The sequence below is a fragment of the Pipra filicauda genome, unplaced genomic scaffold, assembly GCF_003945595.2.
Source record: "Pipra filicauda isolate LSUMZ 115617 unplaced genomic scaffold, ASM394559v2 scaffold13_size5146498_pilon, whole genome shotgun sequence".
Lineage (NCBI taxonomy): Eukaryota > Metazoa > Chordata > Aves > Passeriformes > Pipridae > Pipra > Pipra filicauda.
The window spans coordinates 3,754,507-3,780,105 of record NW_024103874.1 but is presented as its reverse complement, the minus strand read 5'-3'; the positions used below and the strand labels follow the sequence as shown (position 1 = coordinate 3,780,105).

General features: G+C 40.8%; 1 protein-coding gene across 2 annotated transcripts in view; it reads right to left on the bottom strand.

Annotated features, from left to right (window-relative positions):
* Positions 1-25,387, bottom strand: part of OSBPL2 (oxysterol binding protein like 2) — a 35,120-nt gene extending 9,733 nt beyond the window's left edge. Inside the window, exons 1-8 of one of the 2 annotated variants that reach the window (XM_027710705.2) lie at positions 25,294-25,387; positions 24,365-24,463; positions 11,449-11,613; positions 5,074-5,221; positions 4,786-4,861; positions 3,467-3,601; positions 2,301-2,398; positions 1,441-1,623 (exon numbers count right to left, since the gene is read on the bottom strand). In XM_027710705.2, the coding sequence (XP_027566506.1) occupies positions 1,441-1,623; positions 2,301-2,398; positions 3,467-3,601; positions 4,786-4,861; positions 5,074-5,221; positions 11,449-11,485 (677 nt within the window). In that variant the 5' untranslated portion in view covers positions 11,486-11,613; positions 24,365-24,463; positions 25,294-25,387. Of the gene's footprint in view, positions 1-1,440; positions 1,624-2,300; positions 2,399-3,466; positions 3,602-4,785; positions 4,862-5,073; positions 5,222-11,448; positions 11,614-24,364; positions 24,464-24,736; positions 25,033-25,293 lie in introns of those variants that run through there. The other variant, XM_039378533.1, reaches the window with a different exon arrangement.
* Between the last annotated feature and the right edge of the window lie 212 nt (positions 25,388-25,599).

The window sequence follows — 25,599 nt, the reverse complement described above, 5'->3', positions numbered from 1 at the left end:
GAGAAAAATACCAGAACTCTTCAAATTCATCCTACCAGCCTTTAAGCACAGTTTTATTCCTGAACTACTTGACACCAAAAGCTGTACAGTATAAACCAAAACCCCACACAAGGCACTTATGGCGAGTGCTGATAAATTGAAACACTTTTTGTGCTGGAGAAGTGCCTTGTAATTCCTGTTTTGAAAGCAGTCATGGTTAACATAAATGCACGATTTTATACTGACACAGTTTTGCCAAACAGCTCCTTGTTCACTCAGGCCTTGAGTAGTTCTCAGACTCCTCAAACCAACAGAATGGTTTGAATCACAACACTGAGAGGCTCAAAATTTGATTTCAGCTTCTGCTGCTAACTTGAAGCAATTATTTAAAATAAACCCTTTAATTGTTTATATTCCAGTTTAAATCTGAGCCCTGTCATTTGATTAGGCTGAGGAAGAATTTTAATAGTCTTCTAAATAAAGGCTCTCAAGCAAATGTTATTTTGGTCACATCTGCATTCTGCACTAACATTCATAGTTATTTCTGCATTCAGAAGAAATTTCCTCTCATCACCAATTATATCCAAGACCAGTTCATACTTTTATAAACTTTGGAAGATTAGATGCCAACAGCTTGAAAATTAATCTGCTTCCAAAAGGAAGTACAGGAAAAGTCAATGCTTGCTATGGCAGGCAAGTTGAGTCTTTATTGAAACCAAATGTCTAGAAATTTCTTAAAACAACATTTCAAAACCCACTCAAAGTTAAGCCTCATGAAAGCTTTTCTAAAAACACCTTGAAGTGCTCAGCTGCAGAATACTTTTCCTGCAACTATTCCAGTGCATCCTCATGTCCCACTTGGGAAAGCTCCAGTCTTTGTGCCACCAGGGCACAAACCAGCTTATGGGAAGTCACTCGTAATTCATGAGACAAGCCTGGGAGTAATTAAGGGAGGCATTCTTGATTTTAATAGGAAGTTGATCCTTCCCAGGAAGTGTCAAGGCAATCCTGACAAGTTTCTCATGTTCCCTTATCACAGAATTGTGAGATGTAGTTCTTTCCACACAAACGTTGACGCAAGCAACCGAAACCAAAAACAATATTAAGAATTGAGATGAGCTTGAACAGCCCAGTAACAGAACTTTATATCTACATTTCAATTTTACGTGTCTTCACAGAACTAGCTTTCAGTAGCATTCAATTTTTAAGAAATGCTTATTTTCACAGTGGAAAAACTGGGTTGAATTGCTACAGCTATGCAAGATTGATATAACTTTAAAAAAAAAACAGAAATCAAGCAGTGAAAATTAACTTGGAAATCAATTCTTACAACCTCTTCAGTAAGAGGTTTTTAGGTAATCACCCTGAAGAGCCAACAGAATGATTATTACCCATCCTTTTATTCAAGTAAATGATAAGGAGATCAACATAAAAAAAAAGTTATTTACTTCTCATACTTACTTCAGAAGCTCCAAAGTAATTGTTCCCCGAGGCTCTGCTTCTATACTCTTCCCCCAGAATTTTAGTTTGGGATAGATTGATCCATGAAATATGAAGTCCTTATTTAGGCCTTCAGAATAAAATGCACTAATAGGTGGGTGGTGGCTGACTTGCTCAGATATAAACCTAAATCCTAAATCCTCCCTAGCAAAAACAAAAAAGACAATTAAACAGTAAGTATTTTGTTTTAATATTAGAAAAGAGTGACTTGATACTTTAAAAAAATTTGCAGGATTTCAAAATAAACTGAAGGTAAGACCTCCTTTTCTAGTTTCATAACACATTTACAATTGATGAAATGAAAGGATTTGTACTCTGAACACTTTCTTTTTATACCTCAAACCAGCCTTCTATCCAGAAAGGCACCTGAACTAGTTTCACTGAAATAACTCATGAAAGTACAGAAACTCTTTGGGCAGCAGGAGAAGGTCTGACTGAAAATTCTTTTCTCCACTGCAGACACATCACCCATTTATTTAATCAAGCTGGAAGTCCTTCAGACTAATTCCTCTATCTGACATGATCAACAAAACAATATTTAAATTAATTAATAGTGTCTGGTCAGGAAATGTCTTTGGTGGAAGAACATGGACTGATTTTTCTCTGAATGATTCAAAGAAATAATTCTCTGCCTAAAGCTAGAAAATACAATTATTAGCTTTTATAACAACTTCTCAAAGATTTTGAGATAGTTTGACAAAAAGAATTTTAGCTCTACTCGGAAATATAATTTAGTAGTATTTTACTACAATCAAACCAGTACAAGTCTGCTAACTCAAGAACACAAACAGGCCCAGTTCCGAATTTAAAGTAATTATTACCTGGTTAATTCATAGGTTTCTCCTAACAGTGGGTTAAATGGTTTGCCAGTTCTCTCCCACTGAGAAGCTACAGCAGAAACTGCAAAAGCAGCTACAGCCTGTAAGGAAATTAAGAACACACTGCTATGAGAAGAGTACATTAAAACTTTAAGTTTAATGTATGAATTTGTTGCACATTACAGTATTTCATTATTATTCCAAAAAGAAACTGCTAGATTTTGCTTAAGGCAAAACCATTTGTAAGCCACGGGTAAGTGACACAGAAGTGGGAAAACAGAAGCATTTATTAAGATTCTCATTTCCCAAAGGAACTATTTTCTGTAGTAAGTTCAGTCAGGTTGCACTCTGCCCTATCTTCTCTACAGACTTCTATGAGGTCAGCCTGGTTTCTAATATCTACTTTCCCCCCATTTTGACTGTCCCCCTCTCTCAGTTCATTGGGAACAGTGCCCTCCTTTCCCAGTGTCAGGCAAGAATTACTTCTAACAGAGATGAGACCTCTTGAATCACCCCAGCAGGTACAAATGACACTCAGGAGCTCCTGCAGGCTGGGAAGCACAGGTATGGACTATACAGACACAGAATACAAGATAAATATTCCAGTTTCACTTTCAAAACAGAGCTGTGAGTGATACCAGTATAACCTAATGCACACAGGCCTGGTTTCACCATATTTTCCTCCTTGGTGTGAAACCAGGGAGGTACTATATTCTACTCCCAATAACAACCAGTTCTGGGGAAGGAAAGTGGTAAATCTTGTCTCTGCCACAACAATTTTTCATCCAGTAACTTCTAAATCACAAGGCCACTCAACAAACCAATTTAGAGTGGCTTAAAGCCAAGATTTCATCTTCATAACACATAAAACCACAAAAGGAGTCACAGATAAAGCAGCCCTGAAATGAGTTGAGGTTCCTGGGTATGGTCAGTTGTGGCACTTTCCTCCTTTTGGCTCAAACCCCGTGCACAGCACTGAGTGTGAAAGTGTCACAAATATTTGATACAGCCACTTTGAAACAAGAAACTTGTCTGGACAGACAAAAAGGGGCATTCTTATGGTAATGCCTGAGAAAGAAATACACTCAAGTGAGAAATTGTCTTAAAATCAAAGACTGGGAGAAAAAAATCTTCTTCTGAAGCACCCAGAAGGTGGTAGGTGTTCTTACCTGCATTCTTTCCAGGGGATCTGCATGACTACAAGCCTTATTAATGAGGTATATGTGTTCCATATATTCTGTTATCCGTTGAAGGAAACTCAATGGCTCGTTGAAGACAATAGGCATGGTGATCTTGGACAGCTCCTAAATGACCAAAGGGCAGGTTAATTTCTTAGACACAACATTAAGTTAACGAGTGACAACTACAAGAATTTTGAAAATAAGTTGTGGGTGAGTTTATTAACAGCATTCTTCAGAGGACATTTGGCAAGCCTGTGGCAGACCTCCAAGTGCTACAGCCAAAAGGGGCTGGAAGCACTGCAGAACTCTACTAGCAACCTGAAATGGTAAACAACTTCAGAAATTCATTCAGCTAACCTAGCAAATTCACAAAAAATGTTACCTTCTCTTCTGTAAAGCAGAAGAGGTTAAGATTTCCACAGATAGAGGTAATAATGTGCCAAGCAGCTCCATACTGATACCAAAGAGCCACATATTCCTTTGAAATCCTCACCTATTTGCACAATACCTATGTATTGTACTGTAGCAACCACAAATTAATTTTTGAAAGGAACAGTTACATAAAGAATAGTATGTGAATTGCTCTAACAAATTTTAGTGGCTTTCTTTAAGCAACCTGCTATTTGTGTCAGAACGTTTCTCATTTCACATGTATAGATACAAGACAGACACAAAGTTCACGGAGATTTCCAATTCCCCAGGTCTTTTACTATATCCAAGCAAATCTGGCTGTTTAATTATAAAGTTGCACTCATGACTGAGCATTAAAGCATTCATGTAAGTGCTTAAAACTTAGTGGAAAGGAGAATGCAACATTCTCCTCATCTTGTCACAGGCAGCAAGGGAAAAATAATGTTAACTCTTACTGGCTTAAATTGATTTGGTCCAAGCAAAGATTCTAGTAAATAGACCACTCATCCCAACAAAAGGAGTTTTGGAAGTTCAGGTGTATCTCCTAGATGACATGAATTAATAAAATAAAGCCCGAAATGACATTTTGCTAAGTAAAGAACAAAAAAGGGCAAGATAAGACAACACTGTGTTATTCAAACCATATTTGACTATATTTTTAATGGCTTTGGTCTAGTTCTTAAAGGACAGCTTCAGAAATGCAGTCCACATATTCCAACAGTGAAAGAAAGTATGGATATTGAGACCTAGAATTGCAATTTAAAATTATGCTCCTTAGCGAAACAAAAATGCAAAATGCACCAGGTATTATTCTGTGTCTTAATGTTTAAGCAATAAAATTAACCAGATGACACTGGCAGACCCAACATCAGCATGCTTCATCCAGGCTAACTTACCAGTCCAATGCATTTTTTTAATATGCTCCACACACTAAAATCACTTCTAGAAAACATTGGGGCAGGTAATGATGTCCTGCAATAGAAAAAAAAACCAACTGTCATTATCAACCCTTTAAATAACAAACCATTTTCATTCGTAGGTATTGAAGTAATGTGTAAAGGAAGTAAAACTTTAACCTAGACTTGCCACAGGAAGCAGAGACACTATATGAACAGTAATGCTCCAAAAGATAATGAGCCAGCAGATGCTCACTTCTCATTCACTGTGTAGCACTGTGTGTTTACCTGTGTCTCTTAATTCCATTTTCTTGAATCTCTGTCTCCCCGTTATGCTTTCCCGTCCTATTGCTTTGGTGTGGATCTAGATCAAGCATTTCTGGAACTTTATGATTTGCTTCTGAAAAGTCTCCTGAAGAGTTGTCGGAATCAAAGCCTGCATAAAAACCATAAGGTAACAGTTTTCTTAGGAACCTTATCATGCCACAGAGTGCCACTCACACTTTACAAGTCTCACACCTTAAGTACACTTATACCAGGTTAGTTTATTTTAAAGAGTATCAGAGTGAAAACCCCTCATTAAGCCACCTAATTTCCAAGAGTATTATGAGCCAAGTATTGTATTAGAATCAAGAATTCTCAACTCATTTTTCACACTGCTGAATATAAAACCAATTTAGAATCTTAAAAGAGAGTAGCTCCTAATCAGATTAGCTGTATTGTCTCCTCTTCAGAGCTGCAGTGTGATTACTGTAATTTTGTTCAGTTACGTAGTTTTCCTCAAAGGCCTTAAAATAATTTAACTTACACTGCTAACAGGCAAGGAGAAAAAAGAAAAAAAGAAAAGAGCAAGGGACCATTTCACAATCCAGGGGCAAACACCCAGACAACTGGAGGCACAGAAATGCAGGATATCTTAACTTCTTTTTCCACCCATATGTGCAAACCATGTAACACTTCCCTAAAGGTTCCAGCAGGAACCTGTGGACTCCAAGATGAATTGTTCCCTGAGCTCTCCAAGTGACCCACAGCATGCCCTGCTGTTTTAAGGAATACATAACATAATTTTTGCACTCCTTTCATTCCATCTATCACAACCTGGGCAGCCACTTGTCTATGTGCTGAGTTACCATCACACTCAGCTACAGCCTATCCCAGAGTCCAGCTGTGGGTACAGAAAGATTCTGAAATATTACAAAGCAAGTGAACACTCTAATGGAGTAAAGAAATCAATTTTGAGACAGATTATTTCAATTTTAAATAGAGCAAAATGTTGTGATCCTCTGTCTTTAACTTTCTAAATAAACAGATTAATATGTTTTTAAAACCTTCTTAACAGCTTTGTGTTAACCTCTCCAACAGCTGCTTTTACTGTACTTTCACACCCAAAAAGCTGCATTTTTTTCAGATATCAAGACCATGACAGTAACATCCAAAACTGCACCAGGAAGTACCACTGATATGATCTTATTTGGTAAACAGCAGGTGTAATGGGTGATGTCACGTCTTACCCCGTCTCCTACGTTTTGATGTCACAAGGATTTAATTACAGAGCAACAACCACACCTGGCCAGTCACAGTATGATAGTCACATATAGATTCAGGTAGTTAAAATGAAGACTACCCTGAAACACCTGTCTTCAAAAAATACACATGTACAACTTCAGTGAACTCACAACAAAGTATTTACGATCTTAAAATGGTATTTCTAATCATGTATTGGCTTTTTTGGAATCTGTTAAAGTACAAGGAAGTAGAAAAGGCAAATACTTCAGGGCACAGCAAAATAACTTTTATTAGTTTGACTGACAAGCTAATAAAGTTGGGAAAAAAACCTGACAAAGTTGGAAAAAAAGGATGAGATACATGTGCCCTCACCTAGAAAACCAATCAAGTTCACACAACACAAGGAACAGCATCACTTCAATCACTGGCTTATAGAAGATTAGTTACAAAAACATGTTACTTGAATTTCAGTCTTTACATTGTACCTGAAACCCTGCAAATCCTATCAAATGTTCATTATGTTATCCACACTAGTTTTTCTGCTTCTCCATGATTCAAAATTGTTTTGCCCTGTTCCTGTACAGCACAACAGTAATTTAGATTCTGGTATATATATTATTTATGGACGACAATATGTCACTGGTAAGAAAATCAATGCCAATTCAAACAAGTGTCTTGCAGACAAGTAACAAAAATTAAATCCCAGCTCCAGAAAAGTAAGACACATCAGAATGGTAAGTCTGCTTTATTAGAGTGTACCTCCACCTAATTACTTTAAAAAAAACCCAACCAAACCCACTTGGGTTAATCCCAGCCAGATCATCACTAGACTTTCAACTACACTTTCAACCTCAAGCAGCACATGGCTTGTCCACTACAAGCCCACTGAGAAAGTTTCAAAAGCTGCTTCTCAGTGAAGTTCAAAGTGCTATAGTTTTGTGAACTACCCAGAGAATGTTCTTCACAGAGGAAGTAGATCTGCAATAAAAATAGTTTACTGAAACGATCTGTTGTAGTTTTGCTTACACCTCTCCCATTTAAGTTTTGAACCTGAGAAACTGAGTAGCTAAGTTTTACTTACAGGACAGTTTTCACACTGAAAAGCCACTGAAAGTGAGGATAAAAAAGGGAATAGGGAGCCACACACAGAAATACAATGTCAAAAATTAATCAGACATCCCAACTTATGTGCGTTAAGGGTGAAACAAAAGCTTTTAAGAAGTCTTAAATTTTCAAAGTAAAATACTTAGGTTGGGTGCCAACACGAATCTATTTCAAGAACTTAAAAGAAAAGTGACTTGCCAGTAATTCTAGTTCTCTTAGCCTTCCTCTTCCACATCCTGCAAATGAAACAAGTCCACACAGACTAAACTCCACATCAGCCAAGGGAGCAGAGGCACCCGGTTCTGTGAGTCATGTACATGAGAACACCCCTTTGTACAGTCAGCAACTTCCCTGAGCACTAATTAAGCCTTGTCAGCCCAGACAGAAAGGGAATCAAAACAGCAGAGTACTGAGAGCCTTCAGTCCTAAAAAGGGCATAAGGAATAGGGATAAATATGCTAAAAGTGTAGACAGCAAGTGAAGCAAGAGGTATTTTTTTCTTTGCCAGAAATTAGAATTCTACACTTTCCAAAACAAGTCCATCTTCACAACCTGTAGCTGATGGGAGGCAGGTTGGCCTTTCACAACATCTGCAGTATTTAAACATTAAAGCAGAATCCATTGATTCAGTCTGATCCAGGCATTATGAAAATATATTCATTTGGCAGCAGATCCTTCATTTCCTCCTCTCCATGTGAAACCAACAGTTTACAGTGAACAATATCCTCACAAATACACCATGCTAGATTAACCTCATGGTGGGCACAGAACAGATTTCCATGGAACGGCGGGTCAATATTTAAAAAAGCAAAATTAAACCATCCATGTTCTCAAAAATAAATTACTCTGGTAAATAGCCAAGAATTTTCCTGTTCTGTGGCAGCCCTTTCACAAAACACTTTGGCAAATAGGTATCTGACAGAATTAATGAAGGATACAGCTCTGATAGAGCAGACCCTGGTGGCACATAGTCTTTATAAAGTCTGCATCAAGATCAGCACACCCAAGGTGACATAGATCAAAGTATGCTTTGCTTTGAGAAAAAGCAGATTATTGACAGCTGTGCTGTCGGGAATTAACTGTCAAGTTAACGTCAAGAATCAGCTGAGACCACAAGTAACATTCCCAAGGGATTCCCAAGGGGAGTACTCATTCATGAAGCAAGGATGTCAAGTGTCAGCAATGCTAATAACCTCTGAATGCAAAGAAAATTCTCTCCATGGAAACTCTTTACTGGTCACTAACTCGATTCATCACCTGAACACCCCAATCCATCCTGCACCCTCACGAGTGTAATCACCACCCAGTCAGGGGCAAACCATCTGCCAGGAGGATGATTCCCAACCACACAGCTTGCAATTCCATCCCACGAGAATGTCTTTTGGATGCGATGGGACAGTGTCAGAAGCAGGACACTTCTCAGCCAAGGAGTTGAAATCCACCACAACAAAAAATCAGGGGTCTCCTTAGGACAGATTCAAGTTCTAGAAGTGGATGCCATCAATTAATAACTACAGAAAAGTTGTGGCTTCCTCAAGGAGTGAGCCCATATTATCTTAAAGGTGGCAGCATACTACCTGGGCTGCTCCTGAGAACCCTGCAGAATTCCAGAGAGTAACTCCCCACGGAGTCCAAGTGCTCTAAGCCTGGTTTGCTACTTACAGGACACAAATCACGGTACCCAATTACTAAAATCACTGAACTTGTGGGAACACTTTGCAGCTCCCTCTGGGGAAACCAGGGCCCAGGACTTGGCAGGAGCAAGAGCAGGGCATGGTGTACACACTGTTTTCATCTCAACATGGAGCTGAGACACAGATGAAGAATGTGCTTGTTCCTGGCAGCGATGTCCCAGTCCTAGAGTTCGAGCAGAACAAGTACATGTCTAAAGGTGGCTTCTGCTCATCTACTCATCTGATGTAGAAGTAGGAGAGTATCCTTGGAAAGAACAGACCAAGGAGTCTGCCAAGGGTATTTAACTTTTTTTAATCAAAATTTGGAACCCCAAATCCTGAAGTTTTTACTGCAGAATCTGGAAGCTAAACTTGGCTCAGAAAGGACCTTGACTGTGAACTCTGGCAATACTGAGTCTACATCTAACATGTCCAGACCATTAAAAATATAACACACAGATAGGCATGATCAAGACCCATAAAACCTAAAAAAATCAACAAAGCACTATCTAAAAGATACAGGAGCAAAGAGTTGCTACAGCAGCTGAGGAACATGAACGTAGAAAGACCTATTTACAGGTTGTTCTTTGCATCAGATTTATGTATGACTTGGACAAGACACAGCTACAAAGAACCAGGTCTGGCTTCAAAAGGTCTGTGCAAGTAATTCATCAAACTGTCAGCATCTTCTAAAGCATCCAGCTAGAGAAAGGGATTGAGCATCTGTCTTTAAAGGCAGACAGTCCTGAGGGAGAATGAAGCAAACTATTCAGATTCCAAACTCAGCTTACTTCTCTTAAACCAAGTACCTGCAGGGCATGTTCCAGGGCAACACATATAACATATATATATATAAACTTATCTCCTGCCAGTACATTCCTCCCTGTGGAAGAATAAGATTAGGACAGGACAAGGAGTGCTCACAGAACTGATGCACAACATCCCACTTCTGAGCAGAGTCAGCCCAGACTGCAGGAACATCTCATGCACAATAGCTCAGAAGTCATTACCACCTGGAGTACTTGTGGGGGGAATCAACTCTTTGAGGTTCAGGCAAAAAAGAAGAGGAAAGAGGACAAAACTAGATGAGTCAAACACCGAGGGCTGTGCACTTCTGCAGCAAGAGACAAAGGAATGCATCGACCTCACAGCTGTACCACACAGACCTCATGCTCAGAGGCACATTTCTGTACACCTATTTCAGTGGAAAAAAATCTAGTTCATTCATGGCATTGGTCCTGAGCTCTTGGAATTGAAAGATTACCGAAGACATATGGCAACAATCCACTGTATGTTCAAGATTTTAATGGTACAACAGTTTGATTTTACAAAGGATTTTGGAATACTACCCCTATCACTCCCAGCTGGCATGAATGCAAACCAAATTTCCTCCTCTTCTCTGTGACACAGTTGTGACAAGTCCTATACAGCCTGCTGTCAGTCACACTGCTTCACCCAGCCCCCTCTGTTTACTCTCACATGCATTTCCAACCAACCATGTCTAAGTCCACCTTACCCACTTGTATCTACCATGTACTTCCACTCCTTCAGCTTTCAATGCTTCCCATTATTCTCTTCTCATTCCCGTGATCCTACATTAACCACTCCACACTCAACATTTCTCATTTCCCCCGTTACAGGACTTCTCAAGAGACATTTCAGTGGAAGACTTTAAAATTGTCTGAGATCTTTGAATAGATTTCCTTTATTAGAACACTTCAAGCATTTTATTTCTCCACCAAAACCACCTAAGGCTCTTACAAATAACTATTCATCCTTATTAGTTCAAAGCAAAGTACCATTTGATACACTGCTCAAGTGTGAAGTGATTTAGGTTTAATTTTGTAGAAAAAATATGGGACTGCAAAGACTTTTGGCTCCCGATTTTGAAAGCACACTTCTACAGTAATTTGTTTCTGACTAGAAAAACATTTTCTACTTCAATTCCTTAGCATAAATCTTCCATTAAAATAATAAAAAAAAAGAAAATAATAAAAAAAAAGAAAATAATAAAATAACAATAAAAACAACCCATGGAAAATATTTCACCTTTCAAAGGGTCTTAAAAGCATTACTTCTCAAGCTGCTATTAAATTACCTGCTTTTCCAGAAAACGAAAGTAAGACCTGGCCACTAAAGGACTGTTATAATGATAAAGTGATAGCCAGCATTAAGCTTCAATAACAACCCCTCATTTCCAAGCCTGAACACAAATTATAATTCTCTCTGTCCACTTTTCAGCAGACAGAACTACAAGTTTTACCAACAGAGGCTTCGTTTTGATTTATTATTAACAGCTACATGTTACTGGCCCCTCACCACACACACAATCCAATTTATAGCTTTTTTCCCCCCCCTTGGCACTGTGCCCATCACTCACCCGTAACGGCATCATAAAACTCTTCTTCACCGTTCATCCTTCAGTGTGAAATCTCTGCACAGCCAATCCAGCTCCCTCTAATGCATCATTGAATTTGATTTAGAGATCAAGTATCTGTGTGCTGTCAGGGTCTTCTTTTGCAAATTCCCAGCTGCTTTAGATGATCTATTTGACAAGACAGGGAAACAGAATTAGCAACTTCCACATTTCTTACGTGCACAAACACGCACACTTGACAAATACTAATTTTCCTATTTCCTCCCATAGTAAAAGATGGATTTTTGCATTCATAAGTAAACAGCCTTCTTTGATACCAAAGTAATTTTGAAGATGAATACTGCCTGCCACAAGAACAGTTGCTTTACTATGCCACCCTCCTCTCTCTATAAATACTTCATATACATTACTGTAAAATATATCTTATTTACTGCAAGTTAAATTTCAAGTACAACTGAAAGGAGCAGAGAACTGACAGAAGAAAAAGACAGCTAGCAAACCAAAAATTCTTTTCAGCACAAGGACAAGCCTTACTGCATCCTTAACCAAGAATGCCAGAAACAAGAAAGAGAACAGTTGTATCTCAAAATCTGACCACTGCATAAAAAGGTTGGGCCTCACTCTACATCATGCAATCAGTACATAGTGAGCCTTAGAGAAGTTTTCTCAGGCTACTGCTATGAACCCTTGAAGAGACAAGTGGAGATTTTTCCATCTAGGAGGAGTGTAAAGAACCAACAAACTTTTCCTTGGTAGAACCAAGCGCACTGCAAATAACTTACAGATTTATGAAGCATTCCAGCTCTACTTTATGCATAGACTAAATCAGTTTTTTCCAGATGGTTGGCAATGGTGTAATGCAAACATTTTTACTTCACCCAACCTTAGTTTAAGGAGAGAATGAGAAAATTTAGTTTCCACTCTTACAAATGTTCACCAGGTACCAACAACAAGCCAAGTACACAACAACAGACAACAGCATGGCAATGCTATCGATATCTCCTCCAGAACAACCTCAATCTGTCAGTCTCAATTTTTTATGATCCTTGAAGATTCCACTGCTTTTGTGGCAGTAGTTTCTCCAGAGTAATTATAACTTGCACAATTCCATTCCAATTAGGAGAAACAAAGCCAGAAGCGCATTCTGCTCCTAGCAGAAGAGTTTACCATGTTTGAAGCCAATTCCTTCTTCTCTACAAGAAATCAAACTGTGTTTCAAGCCTTTTTCCCCTCACTGCCCAGAACAAAAGCTAGTTGAATGTCTCACACACATACAGTCCTTCCAATTGTCCATTCAGAAGGAGGAGCTAAAACAGCTTATTATGGAACTCATCTCAGCTAATGAATACAGTGTTCGCCTTGAAGTGTTCTGTCTGTCAAGGACAGGTATTTCAGCTTGTCACTTTTCCCTTAGGAACTTCCCATTTCCTTGCTACTACAGGATTTTGTATCGATCTCTGCATCAGCAATATCATATTTATAAGTCCTCACCTCCACAAGAAAAAAACTTTAAACATCTGCTTCTCAACTGTTGCTACACTGCTGTCGCAATTGCTCTCAGCTGCATGAGTTTCCTTCCCTTTTCCCTATGCTGTTCTACAGACAGAGACTTTTAAACCTTTTTCAGCTTTCTTTCTCATCAGCAACAAGCTTCTGACTTCTTTTGCCAAAGCTCTGCACTCTCCTAAGCAAGGATGCAACAGCTCAGAGCATTTAAGGCAGGGACATGTCTGTCCGAAGGATTCCAGTGCAAGGCTATCAGCAAGTGCTCACTTGCAGCAGCTCGGATTTCTGCATGAACTAAACACCAGATTTGGTATCACAGAATAGCTTGGGTTGGAAGGGACCTTTAAGATCATCTAGTTCCAATTTTTCTAAATCTGTACTGTAAGTACGAGTCAGTGTACTATCCCTGTGTTATGCTGTCTAAGGGAAATCAATTCTTGACTCTAAAAAAAGTGCCTGTTCATATAAAAGTTTCTCCAAACTTTCCAGCGCCACCAGCAATATATCTGGAAGTATCTCCTCCAAGGACTCCAAATATGTCATATCTTTGCAGAAAATCTCTCCTTGAGGATGCAACTATGTAAACTTTTCTACAGGGCTGGAGGGAAGGAATCCAAAGAAAACTACTGCTACAGAAAACCAGGACTCACCTCAGGACAAGTGTTCACCCCAGATGACCACACTGAACTCCACTAATTTGCCAAAAAAGAGGTTGCATTAGAGGACTACTTTAACCCTCCAAGTATCCTTGAAGATGCAAGACATTTATGGTTTCAGCTGTCCACAAGCATGACATCCTCCTGGCAAAACAGCAGCCAACATTTCCAGAAGGACACTTGGATACACACATGATACAACCCTCTCATGATCACCACTACAGTTCCCTCATTTTCTCCATGTTTTCTTGCATCTTCCCTTTTTCTGTTTTGTCTCAGTTTTGTAACAGTCTTGTATAGAAGGCACTGAGAAATAAAAATTATGCCTTAAAAAACCGTCAATTATCGTTAAGAGCCTTAGAATAAATAAGGTCACACAGATGAATGCCAGTTTCTCCTCTCCCCTCTCCTGCACAATAAGAATTGCATTACAAAAGGATCCGTGAAGTGGAACTCCATCCCACAGCGTGCAGATGGAGACAACCCAGATTTCCTATAAAAACACTCTCCAAGTACAAATGAAGTGACCAGAATCAACAACTTGACTTAACCTCACACCACTCCTGAAGCTCACTGCTATTTGAAAATGAAAGTTCAGTCAAATCCCTGTACGTTACACACAAGCTTTATAACTATTACCTAAAGAACAAAATATTCATTGAAGTCACTTTAAATAATAGTCACGAATTGTCCCAAGGTGCCAGGAACAATTTTAAAAGGATAAAGTAATATATTTTGCTGAGTTACACTGGGAATAACTTCACACTTATATCACTTCTTTTACATTCAGTTCTTTTATACAGCAGAGATTAACATGAATTTGCATGTAGCTGAACACAGTGATAACAGCATTCAGCTTTCATGAGCCAAAAAGCTAGGATTAAGTCCTTTTCTCTTACTGAAAGCAACAGCAAAAGTTACTTTCAGCTAGGCTGAAATGTCAGAAGACAAAAACATCCTGGTTGCTTCATATTCAGTATTTGTAATCTGCATTTCCTCCTCCATGTCCCTGATGTATCCAGAAGAATTCACTTACACACGAGCAACTCTAAATAACAGGTTTTACCAAAATTGCCACTGGAGGAAGGGTGCAACACTCCTGTGGCAGACAGACCTTCAGGAGCTCAGGACCACCTGTCTTGGAAAAATCCCTCATAAAGCATAAACATGGTATCATGTTCTCAACTTTTAGTCCTACGGTGTAGAAGAAATATAAACTATATTTGGATATTTTCTTATATACATAGTAATCACTAGGAATGGAGCAAACAGGTTTCCATACAGGATTTCACTGGCTCCTCGTTGGAGAGAAAACACTGTTTCAGCCATCAGGGTTTGCTGGTTTACAGCTTAAAGTTATCTTAGTGGGTTTACAGGCAGTGCCAAGGGCTGAGCCTGAGTGCTCAAGGCACAGACACTCAGAAAGGTGCTTTTTGTGGGGACCTCAGCCCAGCTGCCACACTGATCACCAAGTCATTTTATAAATGACATGGAAAAGCTGCAAGTAGTGGCATCCTGAGAGAACTGCAAATTTGCCATTAATTGATGACAACACACTCCTAGCCACAGGCAGCCCAGATTTTGTGGTTTACAGCAACAAAGCTTATCTATTTCCTCATATTTTAAGGGTAGGTATTGGTACAGACTAATCAGATTTATTATGGGATTTGTGTGCATGAGCAAAAACTGGCACATTTATTTTTATTTTTGTATCAAACTGATCTCCCTACAGGAAAGACACTATTTTTGAAGCTCAAACCGAAAGACAAGAGATAAAACCATCCAAAAAAAGTAATAATACCCACCCCAACAGTACAACTTTGGTTGGTAAATCTGTACTGCAGCTGTATTATCTTACGTTCACTCTGACAAATTCTCTGTCTAGAATATTCACAATAAGATGTCACTCTTTGAAGTTACCCTTAAAGTGAGTGTCAAAGCAATTTACAGAAAAAACTAAGCCTAACATAATTTATTGAAGCAAGTCTTGGACAAGTTATTTGGGCAGAACCTAGTTTTTCTACTCATTTTGCTTATTTGCACACCAATGCCTAAAATATACAAACCCAAAGAACCAAGAGTTAAGCATAGCATGTGAAGTCAAAAACTTGTAAGACCTTCTGGCATCTTCTTATCAAAGAACAACCACTTCAGTTCCTCTGAAATAAGCTTTGCACTTTGGTGATGTTTTAAAGCCATCCACAAACAGGTTAAACAAGATATTAGGCTGTCCAATAACACAATTTAGAAATGCAAATACCAATGCTGAAATAAAAATGCTATTTTTGCCCCAAGCAAGAATCCCCAAAACCTGAACAGGTAAAGGACAGAAATATAACTAACTACTAATCACATGGGCACAAGTGATTAGTATTGTTGCTGCACAACAAGTCAAAAGGTTACCTGAAGGGAGCCTACGAGAAAGGTGGAGAGGGACTTTTTACAAGAGCATGTAGTGACAGGACAAGGCAAGGGGGAATGTGAATTTGAATTGACAGAGAGCAGATTTAGATTAGATATTAAACAGAAATTCTTCTCTGTGAGGGTGGGGAGGCCCTGGCACAGGTTGCCCAGAGAAGCTGTGGATGCCCCATCCTTGCATCCTTGTCCAAGGCCAAGTTGGACAGGGCTTGGATCAACCTGGGCTAGTGGAAGGTGTCCCTGCCCATGGCAGGGGGTTGGAACTGGATGGTCTTCAGGGTTCCTTCCAACCCAAACCATTCTGTGATTCTATGATACACATTAAAATTCCTTTAAATTCTCATAGTTCATCAGGAAATGTCACATTCCTGTATGACTGATGACCACGGACAGTCCCTTCCTCAAAGGACATGGGGATGTTTTGCAAAGGCAAAGGACAAAGCAGTTGAAATAAATACTGCAGAAACACAAGAAAATACTTGCACCACATTCACAGCACACCTTGAAATAGGTTCTACAGAGGGAAGGAGTTACTCAGAATGACATCCTGCCTTTCAGAAGTCTGTCACAGACAGAGAGAACAAACAGAAAGGGCTGTTCCTAAATGTGTCTGAGACAGATCCCCAGAGGCTCACGCTCGGGAGCAAACACGCTCCTCTCAGTGATCCTCACAGCCCTGATGCAGAGAGTGTCACTATTCACACCACCCACAGTGACAGCCAAGGTCCCATGACAAAGGAAGAACGAAGTTGTAGCGCATCTGTCAATCAGCTGGTTATGAATAATGTCACACAAAGTGTTTGTCAAGCGCAGTTGAACCCGTCACTCACTCGGTGTGACACCTACCAGGTGATCTGGCTCCCAGGAACACGCTTTGCTTTGCAAAGATTAACTCTGTGCAGGTCAGAGCATCCCCTACAAGGTCACAGTCCCCAGCTGTAGAAGGTACAAGAACTCTCCTCCAGAAATACATCAGTCCCAGAGACTTTGCACAATTCCCATTTTAAGCCGTTTCCTCCCACTTGAATTTATTTTTAAAACCAGGCCAACAAAAGCCGCAAGACTTTGCAAAATCACTTTATAAACTCATTTGCTCAACGCGCTCTGTGACGTGCATGTGAGCACTGAGCACCCCTCTGAGAAGAGATGCACATTCCACCTTCATGGCTGCTCTCCAAAATCAGACTGTGGGGATCCACTGCCTGCAGAGCACCCGTGCTCTCCACACCTATATGCCAGATGAGGGGAGCTTCGGGTTGGACATTAGGAGGAATTTCTTCACAGAAAGGGTTGTTAAGCATTGGAAGGGGCTGCCCAAGGAGGTGGTGGAGTCCCCATCCCTGGAGGTGTTCAAGGAACAACTGGACGTGGCACTCAGTGCTCTGGTCTAGCTGAAAAGAGTCACAGGCTGGACTCCATGATCTTGGAGGTCTTTTCCAGCCTAAATGATTCTGTGATCCTGAGGCTGTGGAGATGACCTGCAATGGTTGTCCATAACATCATTTCATCTGCTTACAGCTCTATCAAGCACTAAAAGTTGAAATTTCCTATGCCATTTATCTGGATACGTCAGCAATCCCACAATTTTGTCGCCTCGTGTGCTTGCTCCTTCTCAAAATCCATTTGTCAGCAGAAAAATAATAAAAATAACCAGCTTATGCCTCTGTCACCATGATTCTGGATCCTTGGAACTTATACACGATTAAAAAAAACCCCAAAAAATTGTACCCCAGAACAACCTGTAAGAGTTTATACATGCAACTACTCTGGCTTAGTTAATTCGACTAGTTCCTCCATACTAACTTGTTCTTCCAGGTTAATCCCCAACAAAGACCCGGTTTGATAACCGAAAGTTACTCCTCCTTAAAGAAACATTTACATTTCTATAGAAAGACCAGCATTTACAGCCCAGTGGCTCATTGGGCTGGAATGTGGCTCAGCAAGCTCAGGTTTGAAGCTGGCTCAAGAAAACTGCAGTGCTTTTTTTCCTCCAGAGACCTGAAGCAGAAATTTCACATCATGCAGCAATTCTGGAAAGCTTTGCTGACACCATCCTGCTACCTTTACAAATCCCATTTTTTTTCACTTTGAAATCACATGTTCTGGCTCTGTGAGACCCATAAAACGCTCAGTCCTGCTCATTACACTGACATTAAATCTACTTGTGAGATCAAGGAGCGTTTAAGTAAAACCAAGTACAGAATCAATAGGCAGTCAGGAAAATAACCACAGCATGAGCAGGTAGGGTGTTAGGAGTTCAATACACTGGAATTAGAGTGCCACCAAAGAATTCATGAACTAGCACATTCATCAGCTTTTTCACATGCCTAACAAGGTTTTGTTGGATCTGCACTTCCACAGCAAATTTTAAAATCATTAAAGTTTATTAACTTGAAAAGAGAATAATTGCAAGGAAGAAAAATTAGAAAAAAAGGGGAAAAAGGAAAAAGGTCACTTGGGACTTCCTCACGAAAAACATTTTCATTAGTTTGATATGACAAGAATGAGAGGAAATGTGAATTTTCAAACTGAGAGAGAGCAGGTTTAGATTAGATATTAAACAGAAATTCTTCCCTGTGAGGGTGGGGAGGCCCTGGCACAGGTTGCCCAGAGAAGGTGTGGATGCCCCATCCCTGCAAGTGTCCAAGGCCAGGTTGGATGGGGCTTGGAGCAACCGGGAATAGTGGAAGGTGTCCCTGCCCATGGCAAGGGGTGGAAAGAGATGGTCTTTAGGGTCCCTTCCAACCCAAACCATTCTGTGATATCCTGGATGCACCTTCTGTCCAGAAAGAGACTCCAAGAGCCAGCAGAAGACCAAAGATACACACTCTTCACATTAACACTAAAATTAAAAAATGGGGGGAAAAAAGGACAACAAAAAAACCAACAGTCTACAGCATGGTTGGGGGAATAGGAGCCAACCCCATCATCTCCTGAGTTGCCTGCTGAAATAAAACAGAGCTGTAGTACTTCAAGGGATTGAAATAAATAACTCAAACTGGAAGATAAATATTCATGTGTGTTTGCTTCATACACATCTCCTGAAAACATCAAACTGCAGTGTTTCATCTCTGCTTCAGCAAGAATGAATCCTAATTGACTTATGAAATTAGGTTACCAACAACACTGGATCTAAAACATCTACAAAAATTAGCCAAGAAGTCAATTTAATTGGCAATTTAGATACCTGCTGTAATTATTATGCACTTAAAATCTCTTTAGCCAGAGAACAGCTACAGATGGCAGAATCCAGAAGAGGATTTTCTTTACCAAATTAGATTTCTTTCTTACTCCAAAGTTCGAATGTAATACCATCTTCCACCAAGATGTCTTGGTAAGATGAAACTCTCTCTACATCCTCAGCAAGAAAAGGGCAACTTCCTTCTCAAGTTAACAAAGTGCAGAGAGGCTGAGTGATGAGGATCAACACAAATCAAACTGATTTATGGTTCTGTTCTCTCAGGAATACCAGCTTCTGGTGATACTTCACAGGAATTAGAGCCAACTGGAACTCTGCAAGTCTGGCTTTCAACTGAGGAAAAGCTACAAAATTTGTATCTGCATCAGAACAAATGACAGTAATTGTTGCACACACAAATACTGCCCCCAGCACAAAGCTACAGTGCTGCTACCAGAGGTATTATTTATTGAACATAAAAATTGTAAAGATGAAACTGGACAGAAAATACCCTTCCAGCATAGTGCTCAACTACCTGTGGAACCAATGGCTATTCCCCACTTTCTCTTCAGCCAAAAATTCTGTTCTACAGCCAAGGATATTGGCTTGAATTTCCATAAATCTAATAAACAGAACAAGGAAACTTGATTCCAGCAGATTAATATCTTCTGATGCAAAACGCTTCGCTGAAATTCCCACAAAACTCTGTAAATGTTCTCCTTTTTTAACACCACCTCAATGTTTGAGACATTTTTCCACCTGAGAGCATCTGGTACAGCATTTCTTGGACTTTGTAACCTTCCCTTGGAAACTATTTCATGGCCCATGATTGTAAAATATGACAAAATTCCATTTTGCATTCCTCTCCACGCATGATGCAGAATGTTAGGTTTGATCATGAGTGATAAACCAGCTCATTTCTAAGCACATTGTTAAAAAAAAAAATCATTCACTACTGTATTGTAAAACTAGTTACTTCTTAGTAGTTTCCTGATGAACTGTTCTATCTTACAGAGATAAGGTGGGAAGTAATCAATAACTCCAAGCACAGTGACACAAGCGTCAGTAGATATGTAATTAATCATTTATGAACACTTCTCTTTGAAGGTAAAATTAAGGATGCTTCAGTATTTCCCATCACGATGCAACCACCCCTACAAATTGATCACTGAAGCTTATGAATGTGAAGACAATTACAGCATAAAACACCACCGGAGAAAACCCCTAGAACCGCAAAAAGTAGTTACATTTTTAAGTTTATAGATCTTCCTACTCAAAGGCACTTTTTAAGCTTTGTCTCTGTGGGCCCATTCTCTTCAGGCAAGTGCAGGCTTACATTTATTCTGTACAAGGTATCTTACAAAATCATTTTCACAGAGACTCTTAAATAATTATGATAGCAATTATATGACAAACAGAGCAGGAAGACAACACTGATGAACCCAGTGCAAAGCCCTACAGCATAAGAAACCATATTTTCATTACCAACAACTCCTCACACACTGGAATTCTGCAGCACGAGCTCATGCACACAACCAGAAGACTGTTAAAGAGTTTTAAGATGATACCACAAATTTACAAAAGCTTTAGAAAGTCAGAGATTATGCCATGGGTGAATTTCATTTAAAGCTACATTTGTAGTAGATACCTAATGGATTCCAGTATAAGGTTGCTACTACGTTTGCTGTTGTCAAGAGATTAAAAAAATAAAATAAAATAAATGTTGACTTCTCAAGACAGGACAAATCTCTCTATTTAGAGTTCAGTTTTAGTAAAGAATCCACCCAACTATCTGCTCAATAACATTAGCCCACTTGGGTAACAAAACGTGCACAGCACTTTGTTTAAAAGAAAGACCATGTAAACAAAGTTATTTGCATCTCTGAAGATCGGTAGCATTTTTGTTTCACTATTGGACAACCATTCAACAGTTTCATTGGTGCAAAACCTAGAAAGAACCCCACACAGGGGTCAGTTTTGTTCTCCTGACAAAGTTCTCATCTCAGTGAACACACGCTGCTGAAGGGCCTCTTATGAACGGGCTGGTGAGGGAATTTCTCCGCAGCCTCAACACACACAAGTTTTATAATTGAGAGTTATTAAAGGGATTCTTGTTCTCACTTGATTGCACTGACATGTTGCAGGGAACAGAGTTTACATCAGCACCTCAGTGGCCAGAGCTGTGGGTGAGTTAAAGAGCTGAAGTGAGTGATGAGAACCACAGACACCTCAGAACTCACACACCACCTTCAGACTTCCCATCACTGCTTTTAACTATCATCACAACCAAAACACAATGAGATCTATTAACAGGCTCTTTTGGGAGCATGAAAAAGAAAAATTACTCAGAAGAGTAAAAATATAATGAAGTTATCCATTCATGAAAATGCATTTCTTGAAAAATACCCTAAGCATGCAAACTTTACAAAACTCCAGAGGTTCACAGCATCCCAACAGCCACAACCTTTATCTCATTCAAAACTCTGGACAGCACAGCAAAGGAACTGGACTCCACCAGGAACACCACAGACCAAGGTTTCCACTCAGTCTAATGCCAAGCACAGAGCAAAAGACAGCTTAAGTTTTGGACTATAAAACCCAGAGGGTCAAAACTAAAAGGTTTCTGCAGCTGCAGGGACAATTCACCTTTTGTGCACCCTCCCTCCCACTAGATTGATAAACAACCCCAGGAAGACAACACTCTGCAGCCTCTGCATTTTCTGAATGGAGGCTGCTGTAATTTACTAAAAATCTGTCTCATTACGTGCACAATATGTGCATAATAACAATTATGTGCATAATAAAATATACTGAACTAAATCTAAAGGATCTGTCTAGACCAGCAAATGAATTTCCAATCGTAACTGTATTTAAGGGAAAGAAAAAAATCAAGTTTAAGGCAGCTTAGTCTATTCTTGTCTGTTCTTTCGTCTATTCTTGTAACTTATTGATCCTGAAAATTAAGATATTATCTTTGTGCACTGAATCAACAATACATTTTTTGAAGAGTATAACTGAACGTTATGGTAAGCCACATTTGACACATTCTAATTGCTTATTGCTCTCCTGCAACTTGCTATTACAAGCCTTTAAGGATACAAAATAAATGATTACATCATCATACATCTATCTGCACACTAATTATCAAGAATTCAAGGATTGAGATAATGTATTCTGTAATTCCCAGTTCTATGGTGGTCTATTCCATAAAATAATAAAACCTATAAAAGAATTGCTATAATGCATAACCTATATTCTTTTGCAAGACCAAGCACATCAAAGTCCCATATCTCCAAAGTGGCAGATGCAGGGTGACCAACTTGTTCATTGCTCTCATTTTCCAATTTATTCAGCTTGGAGAAGGTGCCCCTGTGACCAGTTACATGTTCAAACTCAGCAAAAACACGAGCATTCCATATCTAACACATATTCTTTGCACGCCCGATTTTGTGCATTTCTTCCGAAAAATGTTAAGAGAACCAAACATTTTATTTACTTCACAAAGAAGTGACTAAACACTAAGCATTTTAAACATCATAGCAGCGTCACATACAGACATTTCTTGTATCTCCATGACTCAGGTGGCAAAACTGATGCTGAAGTGAAGGACTAGAAAAACGCCACCCTGTAAATGGAAGCCCTAGATATCAACCAGCATGATGTAACATTGCACTTGCTCAAGGACAAGTTACTTCAAATACCAAAGCTAATAACTTATCTGCTTAAAAATTCAGCGTACTTGCAGGCAAACCTTGCTTTCAAACAACGACCCAATAAAAAAAAAAAAATCATCTGACTGGCACTACAAACAGTGGTTTAAAAATATAGCCTTATCAAAGCAAAAAAAGCCTGGTTGGGATGTTTTCCAGCCAACACTAAGATAACAGAAAGCAAAGCTTTCCACCTTTGTTCTAGGTCAGCGTGTGTGAAGTTCACACAGTAGAATTCACAAGAAGAAAGACTGAAAGAAATACCAGTTTCAATCACAAGACCTGTCAGCTTAAGCAAGTACGTATCATGGAAAGCAGTAACAGTATTAAAACTGATTTAAAGAAACCATCCAAGAGTGAAAATGCTCCTCAGTGATCAGTTACTGCCTAGAAGTCAGCAAACAAATAACTAAAACCCACACTGTTTTTCAGTATTGCACCAAACGAAACCTTTAACCTATCTAGTCTTCAACTACTTGCAGGCACGGGGTTTGTTGTCTAATCATCATTTTCTATCTCCAACTTTTGGCTTCTGTTTCTAAGATTATATTGGCATGGCTGAAGAACCAGTTCTGGAGGAAAATGCCACATTTATTCCTGGACAGCAGACGTCTCAGTGCTTCCTTTCGAGGACTCCCTGAAGTTACAGGTTCACCATGAGGTGCTGTTGGTTCAGGAAAACAATACTAAGAATCACTCCTGGTCTTATCCCAGACTGCCCTCAACTTTCTGTCACGTGGTCAAACATTCGCATGGCTTGACAACTATTTTAAGAAAAAGCTTTGTTTACTGTCACTGAAAACCCAAAGGGTTCCTTAGGGGAAAAATCACTGCTCGGAATTTCTTGCTTCCATGCTAGTTTAGCCAGTTCTCCCACTTCCATCCCACGGCGCAGGGCTTTATGTTTGGAAGTTACCCAAGTCACTGCTTCCAGACATTGCCCTGAGGTTTTACAAGTCCCTGAGCACGGTGGTGCAAAGTTGGTTAAGGTGACATGTACATGGTTGCTCCCAGATGGCAACGTGAACGTGGAGTTACAGAACTTCGGAGGGTTAAGTTGGAACAATCCAATTTTAGTTTTTCCTGCATGCAAAGCTTTAGAAGAGGAAACACCACAAGAGGAGTGGTGCAGTGATGCTAATCAACACTGCATATCCATGTCTCCTTTTTAGTTTTCCTGGGATCAAAACTGAAGGATCTGTACTTTAACAGAGCAAACTCACAGTAAATGGAAGCAATATCTGCTTGAACTCAACATGCTTTGGCAGATACTCCTGAGAGGAAACACAAGATTATGGCATACACAAAAAACAGAAGGTGATTTTGAACCCACATCTGAAATTCTGGCCTGCAAGTGCTGCAGAGTCCAGAAGGAGTCCTGAATCTGAACACACAGAGAGCACAAACATGATCAATACCCAGATTAAATAAATGGCAACATAACTTACACCTTTGTTACCATGCAGAAGTTCTGGTGGCATGGTATTTAAAAAAAAGCCTTTTTTCCTGCTATTTTTCCCATCTTGCTTGTCTCCCTTTCAGGAGCTCTGTAAGAGAAACATCGGGTAGGTAACTGAAGAACAGCAACAAAAAAAAAAAAAAGCCAAACTCAAATAAGCCCTGACTGCTCGCTGCGCTTCAGCTGTGGCCTAAAAGGCCCCTTGAGGCTCCCGTGCTGAGCTGAGCCGAGCCCAATACGTTCCCCTGGGGAACTGCCTGTCGTAGACTCCTCTGCTAAACCACCCAGCTGCAAAAGCAATCGGAAAAATACAATAAAATTAGAAAAAGCCCAGCGCCGGGGCTGACAGAGCTGCGCTGACCTGCACCCTCTGCAGGGACAGCGACGTCCTTCAGCCCCCGCTCCCTGCCCGGCCACAAAGAGCCCGAGGGCTGGCAAGAGGGAACCGGGAAGGGCTCAGCACCAGGCAGGGCTCAGCATCGGGATCAGCACCGGGAAGGGGCTCAGCACCGGATGGAGTCACAGCACTGGGAAGGGCTCAGCATCAGGCAGCATCAAAGCACTGGGCAGGATCACAGCACGGGGATCACAGCACCGGGCACAGCACCAGGCAGGATCACAGCACCGGGAACGGGGGGAGCTCAGCACCGGGTGGAATCTCAGCACCGGGGAGGCACTCAGAACCTCACCCCAACACCCTCCACCCTGCTGCCCGACTCTGCGGGATCCCGCAGCGCCCCAAGACCCCCGGGCGAGTCAAGGCCCCCCCGCCCGCCGCCGCCGCCGCGCTGACAGCGCGTCCCGCGGCCCACGGGGGAGTGACACCCCCGCGGCCCACTGCGGGCGCTGCCGGGGGCGCGGGGGCCCCGCGGGGAGCGCAGCGCGGCAGCCCCGACCCTGCCCTGCCCGCGGCGTTACCTGAACCAGCCCCGATCCCGGCTCCTCTCCCGCTCCGGCCCCGCCGACACCGAGGCGGAAGTGCGGCCCTGGCCGCGCCGGAGTGACGGGCGGCCCCACCAATCGCAGGGCGCGGCCTCGCCCCGCCGCGGCGAAGGCGGCCAATCGGCTCCAACTCCCCCGCTGGGAGGCGGGGCGAATGCTAATGAGGCGTGGAGCGTCTCCGCCCCGGGCCGCGCCACCGCTGGGGAGAGAGCGGGCCAATGGCACGGCGGGGGGGCGGGGATATGCAGATGAGACGGGATACCATGGAAGGCGTGGCTATGC